At 46.5% G+C, this 23774-nt stretch overlaps 1 protein-coding gene across 2 annotated transcripts in view; it reads right to left on the bottom strand.

Moving 5' to 3' along the window:
• Positions 1 to 23774, bottom strand: part of LOC137436361 (ATP-dependent clpX-like chaperone, mitochondrial) — a 136010-nt gene that overhangs the window by 25311 nt on the left and 86925 nt on the right. The window contains exons 9-12 of one of the 2 annotated variants that reach the window (XR_013624882.1): positions 22185 to 22273; positions 8479 to 8643; positions 6000 to 6416; positions 5488 to 5865 (exon numbers count right to left, since the gene is read on the bottom strand). Coding sequence is in view for 1 of the 2 variants with exons in the window: in XM_078786359.1 (XP_078642485.1) it covers positions 6117 to 6416; positions 8479 to 8643; positions 22185 to 22273 (554 nt within the window). In the remaining variant the exon portion in view is untranslated. Of the gene's footprint in view, positions 1 to 5487; positions 5866 to 5999; positions 6417 to 8478; positions 8644 to 22184; positions 22274 to 23774 lie in introns of those variants that run through there. The other variant, XM_078786359.1, reaches the window with a different exon arrangement.

Consider the following 23774-nt stretch of genomic DNA (forward strand, 5'->3'; position numbering starts at 1 on the left):
TGTGACAATTTATATTGGCTACATGAGACCAGTGTTGGAGTATTGTGTACCTGTTTTCAATGCAGCCTTAACTAAAGCACAGGTGAACAATTTAGAACAGGTTCAAAAAAAGAGCCTGTAAAATAATGTTAGGATAACGTTACACATGTTACCATGTTGCTTTGGATACATGTAAATTACAAACCTTGGAGGAACGACGATGTCATTGCGTAGTTACCTGCTATGAGAGCTATACCTTTTAATCTCAAGAAAGCACTAAAGTACTCACAGTAGAAATGCAGAACAAAAAGATTTCAAACAAGTGCACTGCCATTTTTAATTGGTATTCTTAATAGATTGTAATTCTTCGTCACAGTTCTCAGTTTTTTTATTTATTATTATTTTTTCTTCTGTTCGAAACATGCTATGTTTGTTTTTTTATTTTACATTGTTTGGTTAATTCACTATTTTTATTTTATATCTTTTTATCTTGGAAGCAATCTTTGATTGCAAATTATGAATACTAGGGCATGCCCGTACTATATCTATATCTAAAATTATATCCCCCCCCTCTATTTACATGAAATGGTTTGGTCCAAAGCGAACGGCTTGCGAGTACGGTGACAATCCCCCCCCTCTATTTACATGAAATGGTTTGGTCCAAAGCGAACGGCTTGCGGAGTTTGGTAAAGAAATCGCCATAGCATGCACAAACGCGCAGGAAAGCGAAAGAATCGCAAATTAGTTTTAATTAGTTTTAAAACATCGTTTAACGCCAACATAGCGGCAACATAGTTTGCCAACGTGAAATAAATGAATACGCTCTCAAATGTGCCGTCCGAGGCAGAGTCTGTTCGCCACGTTCGGCACACGTGATAGCTCGCTGCTCTCTGATTGGTTGAATCGTTTTTTGGACATAGCTCGGTAACTACTTCTCCGATTAATATGAAACCTTGAAAAGGCACATCCTCGGGTCCCCAGCAATATACCTGGCAAGTTTAAAGTATATCGGACCCGTGGTTGTCGAGAAACAGCGGTCACAGACAAACATACAAACATACACACAGAGATTACTGGAATTATAGATAGATGTATGCATGTGTAATAGCCTGGCGTTGGCTTAGCGGTTAGGGTGCCGGCTTGGGATCCTCGGATCCTGGGTTCGAATCCCGGTCGATCACTGAATTAACGCCAGGGGGTTGACTCAGCCTGTCATCCTTCCGAGGTCGGCTAATTGAGTACCAGTTCACTGGTAATTCCCTGTTTGTCGTAAAAAGGCGACAAACAGGGTTGGCGGCAGGAAGGGCATCCAGCCGTCAAACATTGCTTCAAAAAGGGGACCAAAAAACAACAACAACCACGATGCCCGAAAAAGGCCAACCCCCGCTTGCGGGGAAAAATGGCCTCTAAAGATGGTTTTTTATGCATGTGTAATTCAGCCATTCGCTGCCAGACATTTTTTTTTTTTTTTTGGTATACAGAATCGAGGCTCGTGAAAGAGCTAACATTTATCAAACCAACAAATCAAACAAACAAGCAAACAAAGTATATAAAAAGGGGAGCGGCAGACAAGATGGGGAGAGAAGGGGAGGAAGCACACAAACACAACATTTGAGAGCAGGGACATCGGGAGATGTGTGGGAGGGAGAGGGCTTGGGAGGAGGAAGCATAGGTATAAAACGCAAGGACACCAAGGACTTCCAGGAAAGAAGTTGGTATTTCAAAAAAGTGCATTTGGGGTGAAATTAGCGGGGGTAGAAAAGATCAAGGTTTTGGATTGGGGAAGATAAGAGATGGTGGTGAACAGCCGTTTTAAAGACCTGGAGGGAGGAGTGGGATTGAAGAGAGTGAGGGAGTTTGTTCCAGAGACGGGAGAAAAGAGGAATGAAGGAGTGAAGGTGAGCAGAGAGTCTTGATTTTGGCAGTTTAACCATAAAAGGGCTGCAGGCAGATCTTGTGCGACCTGTAGGAATATTTGGGGGACAGAGCACAGACAGGGCTGGGGGGGCTAGGCCGGAGAGGAGTCGGTAGAAGACAGAAAGACCACCAACCTGCCTGCGGTGAGTAAGTGAAAGGCCCTTGGAGATAGCGTCATCGCGAGAGATTCCAATGATTCTGAACGCTTTGGTTTCAACAGCGTGAAGACGAGCTAGGTGTGAGGCAGGAGCACCAGCCCAGAGGGGAGAGCAGTACTCCATTGAGCTGTGGATGAAAGCCTTGTATGTGGTGAGGAGCTCAGGTGTGCCAAGGAAGGACTTCGCATGACTGAGGATGCCAAGTCGGCGACTGGCTTTGGAGGCCAGCTTGGAAATGTGGTTTTCCCAGGAAAGATCATGGCAGATAGTGAGACCCAAAAGCTTGAGTGACAGAACTTCTTGGAGAGGATTATTCAGAAAGTAGATGGGAGGGTTGTCCAGTCGGTCTTTTTGGAGAGACATCGTAAGAGTGTGAGATTTGTCAGTATTGAAAGACATGTTCCACCTGTTTGCCCAGTCTGTGATTTTGTCCAGGTCTGCAGAGAGTGAGGAGGCTGCAGACTGCCGATCTGAGGGATGAGGAATGGAGCAGCAGTGAATGGAGTCATCAGCAAAGAGATGGAGAGGATTTTCAAGAGAGTCAGAGAGATCATTGATGAAGACCAGAAAAAGCACAGGGCCCAGAACACTGCCATGGGGAACTCCAGCCTGAACAGGAAGAGGAGATGAGAGAAACCCATTCAGGGCCACACGTTGGCGACGACTAGAGAGGAGGTCCGCCAGCCATGCGTGGAGATTTCCATGGATACCAAAAGAGGAGAGTTTGATGAACAGAGCGGGGTGCCAGACTGTATTGAAGGCACGCGATATGTCGAGGGAGACAGCTCTAATTTCCTGCTGGCATTGAGGGCCTCCATCCATAGTTGAGACAGCAGAAGCAGCATGTCCAGAGTTGAGTGACCTGGTCTGAAACCAAATTGATGATCAGAGATCAAGCCATTGGAGAAGAGGAAAGATTTCATATCCGAAGCAATGATGGATTCCATGACTTTGCTGATAATTGGGAGAAGGCTGATTGGTCTGTTGTTGCTAAGATCTGTTTTTGCACCTTTTTTGTGTGAAGCAGTGATGTTGGCTGATTTCCAAGCAGATGGCAGTTGACCTTGAGCAAAAGAGAGGGTGAAGAGAACAGAGAGAGGGAGTGAAAGAGCGGAAGAACAGGATTTTAGGACCCGTGGGCTGATGCCGCCAGGTCCAGTTGTAGAATCAGTCGAGGATTGACAGAAACTTTTCCACCTTGTCAGGAGGAAAGGACACGGAGTCCAGGAGCAGCTGGGTACGACTGGGTACGGTGGGTACAGAGAGGGATGGGTTTGGAACACAAGATTTAGAGGCAAACACAGAGTTGAGGCATTCAGCTTTTTCACGTGCGGAGTCAGCTGTTTCGCCATTTGAGGTAAGGGAGGGGATGGAGGGGAAACAAACACCAGAAACAGATTTGACGAGATGCCACCAGGATTTGGAAGAGGGAGACAGATAAGAGAGTTCGGTCTTGAGAACGGAGAGATATTGTTTCCTGGCTCTCCTGAGGGTAGACACACACTTGTTTCGGGCTTTGTGAAAGGAAATGAGATTTCCTTCCGTTGGATTTGCTTTCCAGGAGACGAAGGCAAGTTGTTTCTGGGCAACAGCCTCACCACAAGATTCCGTGTACCATGGACGGGAGGAAGGGTATGACAACTGAAGACGAGATGGGATAAATCTGTGCATGAGAGAGAGCAATTTACTTTGGAAGAATTCCCAGGATGAGTTGATGTCAGAGGTGGTAGAGATGGGAGACCAGTCCTGATGATTGATGGCTGCTTGAAGACCGTGCCAGTTGGCCTGAGTGAAATGCCAGACTCATCGACGCTGAGCAGGCTCCCTGAGAATGGTAAGAGAGATGTCCACTTTAACAAGCACATGATCAGATGAGCCGATTGGAGCAGAAGAAGAGCAGCAGACATTTTCAGGGAAGTTAGTCATAACGATGCCCAGAAGAGAAGATGCTTCGTTGACTGAGATCCGGGTCGGGAAATTGACAGATTGTGTCAGTCCCAGTGAGTCGCAGAAGTCCTTTGCTGAGGAGCCAAGGTTGTTGAGAGAGGTACCCACACCCAGCCAACTGGCATGGTGACAATTGAAATCACCACATATGAGGAAGAGAGAGTTGGGATGAGTAGATAGAAGTTGGTCCATATTATCAGACAGCGAGATGTAGTTGGAGTCATCACTGTTTGGTGGATGGTACAACACACATATGAACAAGAGGTGGGAGCGAAGGGGAAGCCGTAGCCAGAGGTATTCCTGGGGGTGAGGTGGAGAGAGTGCAGTGCAGGGCGAGTGAGGAAGAGAGTTTTTGATAAAGATAGCAACCCCACCTCCAGGACGAGGCTCAGGTCTGTCATACCGGAGGAGGGAGTAACCCGGGAGAGATACTAAGGAATCAGAGACATCATGAAGGAGGAAAGTTTCTGTTAAGCAGATCACGTCTGGTTGGTCAGAAGCAACCTGTGTGGAGAGATCAGTTAAGTTTGAACGAAGGCCCCGGATGTTTGAGGTCCATTCCGTTAATGAAGAGGAAGGGGGAGCATCGGATACAGAACAGGGAGGAGGTGGGGTAGGGTAAGATGTGAAAGAGGTGGAAGAGGTAGGGAGAGCTGTTGAAGGTGTATCAGAGATTTCAGAATAGCTCAGAGAAAGGGAAGTATGGGGCGGACAAAAGGTTTGATGGTGATTGGATGAGGCACAATGAGGTGTTATTTGAGGAGGGGAAAGAGCGAGGCAGAAAGTTGGGGGAGATGGAGGTGAGAGTTGGAAGGGGGAAGAAGCGGGGAGGACGCTTTGAGGAGGGGTGAGAGGGGGGAAATGGAGAAGAAATGAGGGTGGGGAGATTTGAAGGGGAGGGGTGATGGGGGAGTTTATGAGGGGAGGGGTTAGGGGGGAGTTTAGGGGGGAAGGGACAAGGGGAGGGATTTGAAAGGGATGGGATATGGGGAAGATTTGGAGGGGAGGGGTGAGGGGGGAGTCTAGGAGGGGAGAGGTGAGGGGGAGATTTGAAAGCGATGGGTGATGGGGAGGATTTGGAGGGGAGGGGCAAGGGGGAAGATTTGAAAGGGATGGGTGATGGGGAAGATTTGGAGGAGAGGGGTGAGATTGGATTTTAGAAAGTGTACGATTAATGGGAAATGAACATTTATTGCAAAATGAGTTACTTGTGACCTTCGAGTCAAAAATACGTTTAAGGACGCTGGAGGGAGGATGGAGTGCAGGAGAGTTTAGGGAATGTAGAAAAGAGGCACTGTAAGAGATGGAATTTTTTTGGGGGATGAATAGATTTGGTGAGCAAGTCGAAAGCAACCTTTTAAAGAAGAAGAAAAAATAGGTGTTGTAATATATGACAGAATACAGAACTTGAGGGGAAGGTTTAATCATTTTAAAGTTTAACAGTGAAAACTATCTGGGGAAATGGGGAGAAACACGTGGTCGAAGAACGAACGAATAAGAACGAATAAACGAATAAGATCAATGAATAAGAACAGAGAAGAAAAAGTTTTTTTGTTTTTTTTGAGTTGAGATTTTAAACAAGGAAGTAGGCTATGGGGTGAAAAGACTGGGAAAAACAGAGAACGAAAGTTATTGGAGCACAAACGATGGACCGCTGACAGAAAAACAAATCGCTGGAGGGAGGATGGAGACATGCTTTCAATGAACCATTTTGATTGATTGATTGATGCCTACCCCTCTGAAACGACGTGTGGTGAGGCGTGCTCCGCTAGTACACATAATAAACAGCAATGTTGCCTACCCCTCTGAAACGACGTGTGGTGAGGCACGCTCCGCTGGTACACATAATAAACAGCAATGTTGCCTACCCCTCTGAAACGACATGTGGTGAGGCGTGCTCCGTTAGTACACATAATAAACAGCAATGTTGCCTACCCCTCTGAAACGACGTGTGGTGAGGCGCGCTCCGCTAGTACACATAATAAACAGCAATGTTGCCTACCCCTCTGAAATGACGTGTGGTGAGGCGTGGTGCTCCGCTAGTACATATAATAAACAGCAATGTTTTGAATGTTAGGAAAAACGAAATCTGGGCTCCAGAGAACAAACACATACCTTGTCCATTGCAAAGAGTGTCTGGTACTGTGGGACAAGTGCATCTCGTGGTTCTGTCAGGACTTTTACCAACATAGCCTCGGTGATGGCCTGCAATGGTACCAGTACGGGAAACCGGCCCACAAACTCTGGGATAAACCCAAATTGTACGAGGTCCCTGGGATCCACATCGTGCTCGGCGTTGCCTCCGTTTTCATGTGGTTTACCAGGCGTCCCTTCGCTGCCATTCTGTGGTTCTACTTGGTGTGACAAATCACCGCACACTTTTACTTCCTGGTTTTGTTGACAAAAGCCTAACATCTGAAAGAAAAAAAAAGTTGCAACAGGTGCACAATGTGTTAAAATTAATTGATGTACTTACAACCGATGTACAATTATTTTTATTTCATTAATGCTGAGAGAATAAAAGTAAAAATTCAAAGTGCCATAACTTTCAAAAACCCTTCACAGTAACAATGTCATGTTCAGCACCGCTGGCGCAAGTTTGATTTATGCTCATGGACGATTTAACGAATGGTAGTGTATTGCGTTTCTGTTGCCTATTACATGACTGCTGATGTAAGTCAGGTGCATCGCGGTTTACACGATGTCATACATTTGGACGTGGCTTGGTTCTCACCCAGCATTGCAGTCTTAGGAATCAAGACCTTGCTCTACAGTATATTATTGCCTTCTCCCAGTGATTATAATTTGGTGCTTCAACTGATAGACTACATAACAAGGCCCGATTAAAAGTTGCATTTCTAGTTATCATCCTGATGTCCACCTCAGGTGATCGCGGCACTACTGCAGTTGGGCCTGACAATGATGACTCTTTTTTGTGAGTGGTTAATCAAATTGCTGATCGCCTTGTTTGATACATCGGAAAAAAAGTCTTCGCAAAGTTTGCATTTCTACTGCAATTTCCTAAAGCTGAATGAGTGCGTACTCTTTCAGGCAGTGATCAGTTTTGGACACAACTTCAAAGTCTATCGACTGTATACCTTGTCTGTCCTTTACTTCGATCACAATCTGCTGTTCATTGATTATGCAATCATAGACCATACAATGTGATCATAGACTGATCATATGATCGACTTAGTCTCTGCTAACTTCCGATACGATGACCACTCGTATCCAATCATCAGTCTCCTTCACCCATTTCAGTTTGTGCTTCAACACAAAGGCCCTTAATATCTTTATATAATGGAGGGAAGTATTATGTTCTTTGTTGTGTGTGCCATCTACTCCTCCGAGAGAATTTGACCTATTAAGCTGAAACTATCAAAGATTACACAGGACACACCAAAGGTGTGTTTCCTAAAGTTTGGTTTGATTCCATAAAGTTTTCAAAAAAAAAAAAATCACCCATCTTGGCGCATTTTTTCTTCCTTTGGTGGGGGAGGGGAGAGGAGGGAGGACGGTGGTGCAATTGAAAGTATCTGACCTATATAACCATGATGAACGATACATGCGCATAATATGCATGCATTTGCTTCATGTACGTAACCTGCCTTATTTTTTATTTTTGGGAGCGATTGAGGCAGTGGTCTGTTGCCTATACACCGCCAAAAATAAAGGGGCCGTCAGAAAAACGCGTTGCTCGCTTGGAGCAACATCGGCCATAAGGCGGGTACTGTGCTATGGTATTAATAATCATAAAGATTATCACATGACGCCCCCCTGGCCGCTCCAATAGGGAGCAGGTACCGCTTGCGCTTATAACACAATACTGCATTTATGTATCCAATGAACTACATGAATGTGCAGTTATCTTGCAATGGAAAACCAGCATTTCTGCCTTATATTGGCATCTTGTGCACTGACTATGTTAATCAATTGTACATGGAAATCCTTTGTGTTCCCCGCCCCTCCGACAAGGTCAGAGATGAGGGACACTAAAATGAGCTGCGTCCGACCGACCGATCATCTGTCCATGTGCTTTTGTGTACGCGATATTTAAAAAAACATTGAACATTTAGTTTTCATATTGCATATATCTATTCCTCATGACATTATTTCAACTTGATTAGATCATGGCGGTGATTGGCTGAATTATGTGACCATGGCAACCATCACGGTAACTTCACGGTAACTTCGCATCACGGTAACTTCATGGCAACCATCACGGTAACTTCGCTCATGTACGCAATCTTTTGAAAACCGTTCAAGATTTACACAGATCTATTCCTCATAACCACACAAAAGGCAGGGGAGCTCGAGTATCAGCTCCTTTTTTCTTAAAAAATACGGAATTCTCAATGACTTAGTGCATTCCCTAAAGAATTCTGCTCTGTTTTGGGAGGGAATTTTAAAATTTATTTTGCACAAGTTAAACACAGTCGTAATTTCACAATTAATTACAATTTTCTTAATCTCTCACCTTTTCATTGCGTTTGTGAGCAAGGATCTCATCCATCCCACTGAATGCCCCTGATGCTATAAACAAAATGTTGCTCGTATCCAGCTGCAAGAAATCACCCTGCAGTCGCTCAGATTGTCGGTCGGGGATATTCACTATGGTTCCTTCCAACATCTTTAGCAGGGCCTGTAACAGACCACAGCACCTTTCAAACTCTTGCTGCACTGCCAGACCAGCAAACGTATCATTTACATTATATATAAACAAAGTGCCCTGCTTGTTTAAAAAATGCATTTTGCTCCTGTAATTAGTGATGAACATAATTTTTTACCCCCTATAATATATTTACACAACAAGTGAATAAAAAATTTATGCTAAATGAAAAAGGCAAAGTAGGGATGAAAAACTACAGTCTAAAAAAGGTCCTAAACAAGATAGGGATGATGCTGGTTTAGAGAGTAGCTAACAGTGTTGGCATCACATAACAATCCCTACATCACTGCCTCATTTACACTTCATCAATTACTGCTCCAGGCTTCTACAAACACTCCACTGGTTACACCAGTACTTGATTACTCCTGTAGTCCAGCCACATAATGAGACTGTACAAATTAGCAGCCTGAGTACAATGTTATAATATCAGTGTAGTGAAATTATACCAAAGTTGAACCCAGGAGAGTTACTCGCTTCAGCCACTGAGGGGCGTCTATAAAACCTGGGATGTCCGCGACGCGGAGCCACACCTGTGACATTTACTTTACATGTAGTCTTGAATGGTACGTATATGCTAGACTCGCACATATATGCTAGACTCGCTTGCTTTGTCTATTATTATCGGTCTGCTCAGTATGATACCAAGATCCTGATATCTATTGCATGATTGTATCTTACAGGATGATGTCAAAGATCTAATTGAGATTAAACCTACCTATTGGACAAGTTGTGGATCTGGTTGATTTTCACAACACTTAATCTCAATTAAATCTACGGAAATGGCAGGACACAAGATGATCAATGTGCCGATACTCGGCTCCGACCCACAAGCTGAGGAGTCGGGGTCGGTGTTCGCTCACTGGCTCAAAACGCTGGAGAACCAGTTCGGCACGCAGGATGCCGTACCCACCGCTGAAACGAAGCTGTCTGTGCTACAGACCAAAGTCGACCACAACGTTTACAGGAGCATCGTTCGATGTACGACGTACGATCCCGCCGTGGCAGAACTAAAGCGCCTTTACATTAAGAAACGGAGCGTGGTGTACAACCGGCATCTGCTCGCCATGCGACGTCAACAGCCAACCGAGTCGATCGACCGCTTTGCACAGGAGCTGCGGCACCTCCTCGCGGACAGCACTCAAGAGGTACGGACACAAGAGCAAGTCCAGGACGATCTTGTCCGAGACGCTTTCGTCTCCGGAATCAGCTCTACAGATCTGAGACTCAGGCTCCTGGAGACAGCTGACCTAACGTTCGCGGAGGCTCTACGGGTGGCCAACGTTTACACTGAGGCCCGGAAACAATCCACCGCTTATGACCACGCACGGGTCGTTGCGGGGACTACTCAACCCGCGCGACTGGAGAGGGCTACCGCCGAGGATACGGGTGCGGACTCGACTACGGCCGAGCCCCTGGCAGCTCCCGAGGTGGACTCGGATTCCGGCCTAGCTGCAGCTACAGCAGCCCGGCCCAGGCCTGACCGGAACGCGACATGTTACTTTTGTGGCAACCGGCAGCATCCCAGGTCAGCATGTCCGGCTCGGGAAGCCATATGCCATTTGTGGTCTACAAAAGGACACTTTGCTAAAGTCTGCAAGAAGGCCGCGCGGGGCACTCGAGCACGCGCGACCTTGAACGGGCTAATCGCCGAGCCAGCGGACCGAGCACGGAGCGGGGCGCCTCACCCGGCCTTGATGAGCTGTCCTCCTCCTCCCGGGCCCCTGGCTGCACGCATGTCCTTGGTGAAATACATCGGGCCGCCACAACAAATGTCGCGAACGCGACGGGCCGCAGCGCGATCGACCTTGACTGGCGTTCGAACGCCTTCTCAAACAAACAAAAAGTGCCGGCTTTGAAAGCTCCTGCGCATGCGCCGTATGACGGCAGTGAAAGTACAATTGATTGTGATCTTTCGCACGTGACACGAGCACCCTCTGACGGCAGCTCGTACGGATTACACGCTCTTGATCGAGCACATGTTGACTGCGATCTTTCGCACGTGACACGACGAGTGCCATCTGACGGCGGCTCGTACGAATTACACGCTCTTGGATCGGCACGTCCAACTATGCGTTTGGCACGGGGGCCCTCCGGAGGCTCCTTCGACGACCGGAAAACTGCAGCCGGTGTGGGATCCACGTGTGACGCGTGATCTTCTCGCTCGGACGGCGCAATACCTGCCGGATCTTCTGGCCTTGACCAGGCCATTATCCCTCTCTTGGTCGAAGGCATTTTTGCACGGGCCTTAATCGACACAGGATCTACGGATAGTTTCATCGATCAGCGGCTGGTGCGTCAACATGGTTTGCCGGTCATCGGGACTACACTACGGGTCTTCATGGCCTCCCAGGGACTTCGGCTAAGCACGAAGGGGGAATGTCGATTAAAACTTGTGATAAAGGGACGCATGTTCTCCGATGTACATCTCATGGTCTTGCCTGCCTTATGTGCCGACATCCTGTTAGGACACGATTTCCTTAAGCGACATGGACGTTTGGAAATTGAATTCGGTGGGGCGGACACGCTTGGGGGGTGTGCACTAGCGAAAATGGAAATTGAGCCTCTTTCGCTGTTCCCCTACCTGACCACTGACTGCGCTCCTGTAGCAGTAAAATCGCGGCGCTACTCACGAGTGGACGCGCAATTCATTGCGGAAGAAACGGCCCAACTCTTAAAGGACGGTGTCATCGAACCTAGCCGGTCGCCGTGGCGGGCCCAGGTCTTAGTGGTGCGAAGTGAGGCCCATCGCCGGCGCATGGTAATCGACTACTCACAGACGGTTAATCGCTTTACACAGCTGGACGCCTACCCCTTACCGGGGATGGACGCGCTAGTACGACTGGTGGCCCAGTACTCCGTCTACAGCACTCTCGATCTGCGTAGTGCGTATCATCATATCCCCATCTCTAGGGCTGATCGCATCTACACCGCCTTTGAATTGGGTCAAAGGTTATACCAGTTCACCCGATTACCTTTTGGGGTAACGAACGGGATCGCCTGTTTTCTGAGGGCTATGGACGACCTCGTTACTAAGGAGAACTTGACAGATGTCTTCGTCTATCTGGACAATCTTACGGTTTGTGGGTATGACCAGGAGCATCACGATGCTAATCTGAGGCGCTTCCTCGAGGTCGCGCATAGGTATCGCCTGACCATGAATGAGGCTAAGTGTCGTTACTCTCAACGCACGATAGATCTTCTGGGGTACACCGTGACCCATGGCTCTGTATCTCCGGATAAAGAGCGTCTGCGACCTTTGCTCGATATGGCCCCGCCCGGCGATCGAGCTTCGCTGAAGCGTGCTCTCGGGCTGTTCGCCCACTATTCGAAGTGGGTGCAAAATTTCTCCGTGAAGCTCCGCCCCCTCGTGGCCTGCGACACGTTCCCCATGAGCCCGGCCGCCTTGGCGGCCTTCGGGGGCCTTAAGGCCGACATCGCTGGCGCCGCTGTGGCGACAATCGACGAGAGCGAATCTTTCGTCGTAGAAAGTGATGCCTCGGATCATGCGATAGCGGCGACTCTCTCCCAAGGGGGGCGCCCGGTGGCTTTCTTTTCGCGGACTCTCACCTCCGCTGAGCAGAGGCATTCGTCTGTCGAAAAGGAAGCGTACGCGATCGTCGAGTCGATTCGGCGGTGGCGACCGTACTTACTCGGGCGATGCTTCCGAATCATCATGGACCAACAAAGCGTTGCGTTCATGTACGACACCTTGCATGCTCAACGTATTAAGAATGAGAAAATCACTCGCTGGCGTATCGAACTCGCCGACTTCTGCTACACCATCAAATACCGCCCGGGGAAGGATAACCTGGTCGCCGACGCCTTATCGAGGCCGGCTACGTGCGCGGGGATCGTAACTTTGGAGGGGCTGCGCACTCTGCACGACACTATGTGTCATCCGGGGGTGACGCGTTTCGCTCATTTTGTGTGTAGTAGTAATCTGCCATACTCGGTTGAGGACATCCGCCGGATCTGCCGTGACTGCGCTATATGTGCGGAACTCAAACCGCGTTTTTACAACCCTCCCATGGGGTCGCTGGTTAGGGCTACTAGACCGTGGGAGAGATTGGCGATGGATTTCAAAGGACCGCTGCCGGTGTCGAGCAACTCTCGTTATCTGCTCACTATCGTTGATGAGTACTCGCGATTCCCCTTTGCTTATACGTGCGGGGATATGAGGGCTGCCACGGTCATACGGTGCCTGCAGAATTTGTTTTCTATGTTTGGGTATCTGGCCTACGTGCATACCGATCGGGGTGCGGTGTTCCTGTCGCAGGAGGTGAGGGGTTATTTGCTCCAAAATAATGTTGCTTCGAGTTACACCACACCGTACAGACCCCAGGCGAATGGGCAGATCGAACGCTTCAATGGGATTATATGGAGGGCTGTCACTCTAAGCCTCCGGACCCTCGGCCGGGGTCTCGATAAATGGGCTTGGTCGCTACCTGCGGCTCTGAACTCGATCCGGGCTCTCCGATGTACGGCCACCAACCAGACTCCTCACGAGCGACTGCTCCACCACCCTAGAAGCTCATGTAGTATCCGATCTTTACCCAGCTGGCTCGCTGAGCCGGGGCCGGCTTATCTCAAACGAGCGGTGCGCACGAGCAAGTACGACCCCCTTGTGGATAAGGTGCAGGTACTCCAGGCTAATCCCGAGCATGCTCGTGTGCTGACGGCAGATGGACGCGAGTCCACTGTCTCCGTACGCCATCTCGCCCCTTGTGGGGTCATCGACCCTTATAGGGATATCGACGAACCGATCTATGAGACTATGGACTCTACCGAAGCTTCCTCTATGGAACCTTTGCCGTCACCCCTCTCGTCACCTACACCCCTACCTGAAGGCTCTGGGGTTCCCCCTCCGACACCTGCCTCCAGCGGCTACTCCGACGGGGACTCCGGGCTTGGGGATGCCGCACTCGGTAGTTTCCGGACGCGGGCTGGCAGGGTCGTTTGCCGCCCCGCCCGCTACGGGTGGACCAACTGACATGGAATGACGTACCCTAATCAATTAATGCCGACGCACGCTTGCGATCTGCCTAGCGGCAGTATAGTTCTAACGGCGGGGAGAATGTAGTGAAATTATACCAAAGTTGAACCCAGGAGAGTTACTCGCTTCAGCCACTGAGGGGCATCTATAAAACCTGGGACGTCCACGACGCGGAGCCACACCTGTGACATTTACTTTACATGTAGTCTTGAATGGTACGTATATGCTAGACTCGCACATATATGCTAGACTCGCTTGCTTTGTCTATTATTATCGGTCTGCTCAGTATGATACCAAGATCCTTATATCTATTGCATGATTGTATCTTACAGGATGATGTCAAAGATGTAATTGAGATTAAACCTACCTATGGGACAAGTTGTGGATCTGGTTGATTTTCACAACAATCAGTACATGATCATCAACTTCCTACAAACTGCATGCACATCTCGAATAACAGCATTCTATAATTATCTCCATTTGTGATTGGTTACTCTAAGACTCTAAGTTGATAAAAAAAGAAAAGTAGGAAAGACAACTGAAGCTGCAAGAAGTCCTTGAAATGATATAGGAGTTTCTTATACTTATGCAGAAATGAAATATAGGAGCTTCGAATACTTTTAGCTCGGCCTAGCCCGAGACAATAGTCCGGAGGCAGTGATGTAGGGATTGTTATGTGATGGCAAATACTGTCAGCTACTCTCTAAACCAACATCACCCCTATCTTGTTTAGGACCTTTTTTAGACTGTAATTTGTCATCCCTACATTGTATTTTTAATTGAGCATAATTTTTTTTATTCACTTTTTTCTGTAATTTTTTACAATGTGGAATAACATAATGGTATGGTACTCAGAGGATACCCAATCTTGGAGCAAAAGTGCCAAGATATCTTAGTCAGCAATGTCAAGCACTGCACATGTGTCCTATATTGTCTTACGTAACCCTGACTGTATCTTGCAGCTCTGTCTTATTGCTCGTTTCTCAAAGAGTAATGTCTTCATCAAGCCTCAGGCCACACAAGGACCTGCACTTAGAAATGGCCAAAATAGCTACTGTGGATTTACAGTCAAGAGAACAACATCAAAGTGATCATGCTTATGATAATATTTGAGTAGATGATGTTCGACTGATTTACAAATGTTGTAGCACAAACTTTATAGATGTGCTCACCATTGGCGTACTGAGGGTGTCTGGCATAATTTTTTTTTATATACAATATAAACTCAACCTATACATATACAAGCTCAACCCCCAAAAAACTGGTACTTCATCTTCTTCTTTGCATCTTTATCCCAATATCAAATATAATTGGCAAATTCTGTTTTTCAAAATCAATCAGCATTTTGTTGGAAAGCAAAGGGAAACAAGCACAGAAGCATGTCCATTCCCATGTGCTTGCCATGTTTATATTTTTACCTCCACCACCAAAGGTGGATGGAGGTTATGTTTTCACCCCTGTCTGTTGTTTGTTTTTGTTTGTCCGTTTGTGAGCAAAATATCTCAAAAAGTTGTGGATGGATTCGGACGAAATTTGGCAAAGATGTAGCGTACGTGACAACGACGAAATGATTCGATTTTGGTGAAGATCCGGATTCGGATCCGGCTACTTGAATATTTTAAGTGATTCTTCACCATTGGGAGATAGGGCCAAAAACGATGCATAGCAGGATATCTCAAAAGTTGTGGACGGATTTGGATGAAGCCTGGTGGACAGGTTGGGTGTCTGACAAGGACGATTCGATTAAATTTTGGTGAAGATCCAGCTCTGGATCCGGCTAGTATAAATTTTAAAGTGAATCTTCACCATTGAGTGATATGGCCAACCAGGAGGAGATATGCTCTCTACTGAGTGCCGTTCTAGTTGTCAAATGCATTTATTTTCATTGCTGCTCCATTGTGCTCCTTTCATGGAAATATTATTACATTTATAATGGGAGGGTGGGGAAAGATTGGGGAGGGGGGGGAGGGTGGAGGAGGTAAGTAACGAATTAATCGTTATCATTGCCTGCGTCTGGCATCGTTTTATTGTAATGCGAGCAGTGATGTGGCCAGCTGTGCTTGTCAACACAGTTTAGATTGAGGCCACAGGTACCCCCATGCAATCAATCGATTTACATGTGAATGATGTTAATTTTTTTATTTTTTTTATTTTTTTTGTATACAAGATCGAGGCTCGTGAAAGAGCTAACATTAATCACACAAAAAGACAAACCGACACACAAAACACAAAAAACAAGGGGAGCGGCAGACAAGATGGGGAGAGAGGGGGAAGGACACAAACACAACATTTGAGAGCAGGGACATCGGGAGGACTTGGGGGGAGGTGGGAGAGGAATAAAAACATATGAACACTGCAAGGACTCTGGGGTAAATTACCGGGGGTAGAAAAGATCAAGGTTTTCGATGGGGGAAGATAAGAGATGGTGGTGAACAGCTGTTTTAAAGACCTGGAGGAAGGAGTGGGATTGAAGGGAGTGGGGGAGTTTGTTCCAGAGGTGGGAGAAAAGGGGAATGAAAGAGTGAAGGTGAGCAGAGAGCCTAGACTTTGGCAGTTTAACCATAAGAGGGTTGCAGGCAGATCTTGTGCGACCTGAAGGAATATTGGGGGGACAGAGCACAGAGAGAGCTGGGGGAGCAAGGCCGGAGAGGAGTCGGTAGAAGACAGAAAGACCACCAACCTGCCTGCGGTGATTGAGTGAAAGGCCCTCGGAGTTGACTACATCGCAGGAGATTCCAATGATTCTGAAAGCTTTGGCCTCAACAGCGTGAAGCCGAGCAAGGTGTGAGGCAGGAGCACCAGCCCAGAGGGGGGAACAGTATTCCATTGAGCTGCGGATGAAAGCCTCAGGTGTGCCAAGGAAGGACTTCGCACGACGGAGGATGCCCAGTCGGCGACTGGCTTTGGAGGCCAGCTTGGAAATGTGGTTTTCCCAGGAAAGATCATGGCAGATAGTGAGACCCAAAAGCTTGAGCGACAGAACTTCTTGGAGAGGATTGTTGAGAAAGTAGATGGGAGGGTTGTCCAGTCGGTCCTTTCGGAGAGACATTGTAAGAGTGTGAGATTTGTCAGGATTGAAAGACATGTTCCACTTGTTTGACCAGTCTGTGATTTTGTCCAGGTCTGCAGAGAGTGAGGAGGCTGCAGACTGCCGATCTGAGGGATAAGGAATGGAGTGGCAGATAGTGGAGTCATCAGCAAAGAGATAGAGAGGATTTTCCAGAGAGTCGGAGAGGTTATTGCTGAAGAACAGAAATAGCACAGGGCCCAGAACACTACCTTGGGGAACTCCAGCCAGAACAGGAAGGGAAGATGAGAGAAATCCATTCAGGGCCACACGTTGCCTACGACCAGAGAGGAAATCCGCAAGCCATGAGTGGAGATTTCCCTGAATACCATAGGAGGTGAGTTTGGTGAGCAGAGCTGGGTGCCAGACCGTATCGAAGGCACGTGATATGTCAAGTGAGACAGCTCTGATTTCCTGTTTGGCATTGAGGACCTCCATCCATGGTTGAGACAGCAGAAGCAACATGTCCAGAGTAGAATGACCTGGTCTGAATCCAAATTGATGATCAGAGATCAAGCCATTGGAGAAGAGGAAGGATTTGATATCTGAAGCAATGATGGATTCCATGACTTTGCTGATAATTGGGAGCAGGCTGATTGGTCTGTAGTTGCAAGAATCTGTTTTTGCACCTTTTTGTGTAAAGCGGTAATGTTTGCTGATTTCCAAGATGCTGGCAGATCACCTTGAGCAAAAGAGAGGGTGAAAAGAACAGAGAGAGGGTGAGATAGAGCGGCAGAGCAGGATTTTAGGACCCGAGGGCTGATGCCATCTGGTCCAGTTGCAGAATCAGAGTCGAGGTTTGATAAAAACTTCTCCACCTTGTCAGGAGAGAAGGACACAGAGTCCAGGAGCAGTTTGGTTCGACTGGGAAAGGTGGGAACAGAGAGAGATGGGTTTGGGACTAAGGATTTTGAGGCAAACACAGAGTTGAGGCATTCGGCTTTGTCACATGCGATGTCAACTGTGTGGCCATTTGAGGTAAGGAAGGGGATGGAGGGGGAACAAACACCAGAAACGGATTTGACCAGACGCCACCAGGATTTGGAGGAAGGAGACAGGTTTGAGAGTTCAATCTTGAGTGTGGAGAGATTGTGCTTCCTGGCACTCCTGAGGGTAGAAACACACTTGTTTCGAGCTTGGTGGAAGGAACTGAGATTGCCTTCAGTTGGATTTGCCTTCCAAGATGCAAAGGCAAGTTGTTTCAGGGCAACTGCCTCACCACAAGATTCAGTGTACCATGGACGGGAGGAAGGGTAAGACCACTGAAGACGAGATGGGATAAATCTGTGCATGAGAGAGAGCAGTTTGCTTTGGAAGAATTACATGTGAGTGCAGTCACGATTTACATGTGAGTGCATTCACGTGTTAAATACGCTTCCGGGTAAAGCAAAGCGCAGGTGACGTCACGTATACGACATTTTCTTCATAATCATCACATTCTTCCCCACTCGGAAAATTGAACACAATCTTTAAATTACTTCATACTAATACCCTCAGATTACAAATCAATACTAATATTCCAATACATGCCATACAACATGACTAACATGCCTATATAGCAACATCATAGCGAATCATCTTTCCATATTAATCAGGAGTAATGCTCCTAGCATCATTTGCAATGACTCTTCTCACAAGTTCAATCCATTAGGCGGTCTGCTCATATGACCACTCTGTGTTTGGTAAGCTCTTGGTTCTGGCGAACCCTCTACCTCAGGCATTTGTCCTCCCTCAAATGTCGAGAGACAGCTTGGGGACGAAGATGCAGGAGATGGTGATACATCAGGCAAGATCGGTGGAAAAGTATTCCTACTGCCTGTCTGATTCTCGGTCAACCTCTCTGTTTGTCTATCTATTCCCAACTGAATTTCGCTTCGTAAAATTGCCGGGTTGACTGGTTGGCAGTTCTTCCCTGTGACCTGACCGTGTGGCGCGAGATTACGAACGGACATCGTGGTCTCCCACACGTCCGCCATTCGAACATGTGCATATTCCGAGTTAACCTCGAGGAGGTCCACTTCATTTTCCAACAGTTCGTACTTGCTTTGTCGCACTGACCGACGCAATACCACAGGTCCAGGTTCGGTTAACCACGATGGTAACGAATGTCCACTAGGACTCTGGCGATGGTATGCAAACAATCTTTCGTGCGGCGGCATATAGTGGCCGTACACAGTCATGGCCGAATTGAGTGTGGTGCATCCAGTAACACAATCTCCCACTGTCCGACAGACAGATCACAATATTTGAGACACGTAGTTACTGCGCACCATACGATTCCCTTGTATCGCTCCACCAAACCATTTCCCTGGGGATTATAGCTGGTCATCCTAATGGAAGCAATGCCTCGTTCTTGAAAGAACTGTTTAATTTCTCGAGACATAAATGCAGTCCCACAATCTGATTGAATGTACGAGGGCATGCCAAAAATCATAAACAACTTCGTAAGACATTTGATCACGGTTGTTGATGACAAGTCCTCATATGGGAAGGTGAACGGGAATCGTGAATACTCATCTACTATTGTAAGCAAATAGCGTTTGGACGCCACAGTTGGCAACGGTCCTTTGAAGTCGATATTCAATCTTTCCCACGGTTGTGTCGCCTTGATCAAAGTGCCCTGTGGTGGTTTGTGAAATTGTGGTTTTAGCTGGGCACAAACAGGACATGAAACACAAGCACGCTTCACATCTTCAACAGAATCCGGAAGATTTCGACATCGAGCAAAATGTGCTGGCTGAGTTATTCTGGGGTAACAAAGTGAGTCATGTAGTACTCGTTTGAGCTTACAGTGGAGCAGAAAGCACGGGAGAACGCATCCGTGGCCACATTGTCCCTCCCAGGCCGATAGATTATGTCATAACTATAATCCGCTAGCTCAATACGCCACCTCGTAATTTTCTCGTTCTTAATTTTCTGGGTATGATGCTCATCAAAGATGAATGCGACCGATCTTTTATCTGTGACAAGCCGAAAATGTTTGCCAAGCAGAAAATGTTTCCACTTATGCAAGGCCTCGACAATGGCGTAGGCCTCCTTCTCGACAGACAAATGGCGCCGTTCACTGCGTGATAACGTTCTGGAAAAAAACGCTTCAGGTCGCCCCTACTGATTCAAGGTTGCCGCAATGGCACACTCAAAAGCATCCATCTCCACCACGAAAGGAACATCATCATAGTTCTACATCACTACCGCTTTGCAATGTCATTTTTCAAATTTCTTAAAGCTGCTTCGGCGGCTGATGTCAACAGGAAGTTTTTGCATTCGACAAGAGGGCAAAAATTTTTCCGAGTATTTCGGAATCCACTTTGAATAATGCGCAAACAACCCTAGGTTACGTCGCAGAGCAGACAGATCGTGGGGAAGGTGGGATGGGGTCATCTCCATTAGGGGCTGCAGACGACACATGTCGGGTTGGATCGACCCTTTCGAGATCGTGTATCCCAGAAGATTAATCGTTTTTGCTGAAAAAGTACATTTGCTGTCATGAAGAGTCAAATTATATTTTCTGGCTACGTCCATGAAGCATTTTTAATTTTCATCATTCTCTGCTTGAGTTCATCCATACACGGTGATATTGTCCACATGCACAAAAGTGTCTTTTAGATTTTCCTGAGTGACTATGCTGTCGATTGCACGTTGAAAGCAAGTACCCCATTGGTTACCCCGAAGGGTATTCTAAGAAACTGATATCACCTTTGGCCTGATTCGAACGCTGTATACTGTTTGTCGGATTCTCAAATTGGGATTTGATGATGAGCACTGCGTGAATCCAAGGTGATAAACACCTGATATTTCGCCATGTCCTCCACCATTTCGTCAATTCGAGGCAGTGGATATGTATCCAGCAGTGTGAATCTATTTACTGTCTGGGATTTGTCATAGTCATTGTCACGAGCACTTGGGCCCGCCATGGAGAATCGCGAGCCTCAATAATCGCTTCGCTGAGAAGTCTCCCGGTCTCTGAGGCAATACATTTTGCATCCTCGCGTGTAAACCGTCGAGATTTCAGTTATCTGTTCACATTTAGGGATCAGATTCGCAAACAATGATGGCGGTGCTATCGACACCTCGGCTAGTTCACAAACTGAAAGGGATGGTTTGTCCCCATCAAACAGCATCTCCAATTTGGCATGTTGTTTTCAAAAGTCATGACCTCGAAGGAGATCGGAGCATAAGTCCTAGAGAACCAACAATTTTACATTCTTATACGTAGACCCGTTCGCAGTGAGTTCCACAAAATAAAGATTCATTTATTTATAAATCTCGTCCTTCATTATCTGTTTTCGTCAGCTGGACTCTTGCATGCAATAAATTCTGTCCATAAAGATGTCATGTGCCTGAATTGTGTCCATAAAAATTGTGTGTCTGCTCCACAATATGTCACCTGCATGTTGATCGTTTGATTGATATTGGGTTATTTCTGGGGGATCTAAGTTAGGTTAAATTCCTAATAACCAGCGCGGGTTAGCTCACACTCAGAATAAGATCACTTGCATAGGAATAGGATCGTACATGCAACAATATTTATGTCATGTGAAAGGGGGCAGTGTTTAGATTAAGGCTAAATGGAGAAAAAAAAGAAACTAGAACGCCACTCAGTAGAGCGCATACTCCCGCCGTGGGTGGCCGCTGCTGAGCCCTATATTCCAATGGTAAAAAATCCTTCAAAAAATTCCTGGATCCGGAATAATATCCTGAGCTTCACCAAAAACTAATCAATTCTTCCTTATCCCAAGGGCAATCATCCCACCAACTTTCATCCAAATCCGTTCAGAACTTTTCCAGATATCTTGTTCACAAACACATGAACATACGAACACACATACGCGCACACACACACACACACACACACACACACACACACACACACACACACACACACACACACACACACACACACACACACACACACACACACACACACACACACACACACACACACACGGATGGACACGATTGAATGCATTACTCCCTGGCGGGAGTAAAAAGAAAAGTAAGGCAAAAGAGGACTTAGGTCCAAGACAGTAGCAAATACTACACATAGAACAACAATCGTAAAAAAAAAAGAATGTAAGGCCTGCAGTGAAAGCCAGGTGCTGTCCAATTTTCAGTTTCAGGAATCTACAATTTATTTTCTTCAAACCCCACACTATATCTTTTGGTACCTAACTGGTAATACTATGTGTACTAACACCAGGGTAAAATAGGCCAAACATCTATCTAACTCAGGAAGGTGATTCTACAAGTGGGAGAAAAGGAGAAACAAAGGAGTGGAGGTGAATAGTCAACTTGAATTTTGGGAGTTTCACTTGAAAAGGGTTCCTGGACAAACACCTTCATCCTGGAAGAGGTGAGAAGGGTCTGAGGGATAATAAAGTGGAGGAAGCAAAACCAGAAAGGACACGGTAAAATGAGCTTTTAAATGATGATGTCAAAACAACAACTGCTCACCTGCTGCACACCCTCTCCACCAACATCACGGAGATGGTAGACCGACGATACCTTTCCAATTTTGTCCACCTCATCAAGAAAGACAATCCCTGTTACAAGTGAATAGGCAGGTATAATGCAAAAGTGAATGGCAAAAACGATACAAAAAGTGGCATTAATGAAAAGGATATGTCGTGTAAGCCCAAATGCAAGACGAAGTTTTTTTCAGAATTACAATCTTTAAAAATGCAAATACCGTATTTTCCGGTGTATTAGCCGTGACCGTGTATTAACCACACACCTGTTTTTCACCCTCAAAAAAAATAATGATAAAAGCCATGCTCCCGGCGAAGCTTGATGATGTAGGACTGGAAGTGGGTAGTCTTATCAGTCGTGTCATCGGGTACGTGTTAAGAGATGTGTGCACAGCGTCAAACCGACAGATCATGGTGTGCCATGAACCTGTAGGCCCAAGACGGACTGCTTGTAAAGTCCAATGTCATCCCCGTTAGCTAAGCTCCTCGCCTTCAACTTGAGAGCAAGTGTTGTGCAAATGTTGTAAATGAAAAACGGGTAAATTCAAACTAATTTCCCATTATAAGAGGCACAGGTTAGGGTGAGTGCTACCTCAACCCTCATCTTATTGTCCTAGTTTTACTATTACAGTGGTTTATTAGCCCCCGTTGTATTTAACCTGAAACAGGGGCTCATGGATTTGGTCTCATGCATTCGCAACCATATCTCAGAGATGTATGGACTGATTTCGTTCATACTTGGCACAAAGACAATACACGATGGTATACATATGCACATTGTTTTGTTTCGCAATGCGATCAAATATGGCCGGCTCGCGGCCATTTTAGTTGTAGAAAACCTGATGTTGAAAACATCCTTAACCATTTCTCGTACATGCATTTGCCGATGTTGTTCAAACTTGGCACATAGAGAGCGAATTATGGATTACATAAGTACGTCATTACCCTGCACTCGCGTATCTCAGGGTTCGGCATTCGGTTGCGTAATTACTTAGGTACGTACGTATGTGGAGCGTCTGCATTTTTAAATTCATTTTCTCGGCAACCGTTGGTCCAATTGACACGAAAGTTTACTATCGGAGCGCCTCTGCCTGCAGAATTTTTTTTATCCATAATTATGACATACAATGAGCTTAATGAGGTCACATGGTACTGGCACCATCTTGTAAAAATTGAAAAACGTTGCACCTCGATATCTCCGAAACCGCTCCATGGAAAAATTTAAACATGGCTCATTGTCAAGTACTCCCAATGTGGAATAAGATGTGTTCATGGTGATTTCATCGGTGCCTCCATTATGATGTCATAATTTGACAAGTACAAGACTTCGTCTGATCAAGATGAAATTTCTTGAGCATAATCTAGGAATAAATTAGTTTAGAAAAAAATAATGATGTCGTCGGTCACATGGTTCGGCTGCCATATTTGATTTAACACAAAAGCCTTAAAAACCTCTGAAAATAGGTAGGCAGTTAAGAGGAAGCATCGTTCATTTTTTCAGGAAAGCACCAAATTTGGCACAGATGTAGTATGGACCTATACAATTGTTTTCCTGAGGGGCGCCCAAAAATTCAGA

This window comes from Myxine glutinosa, chromosome 11, assembly GCF_964187855.1.
Source record: "Myxine glutinosa chromosome 11, kmMyxGlut1.1, whole genome shotgun sequence".
In the NCBI taxonomy this organism is placed as follows: domain Eukaryota; kingdom Metazoa; phylum Chordata; class Myxini; order Myxiniformes; family Myxinidae; genus Myxine; species Myxine glutinosa.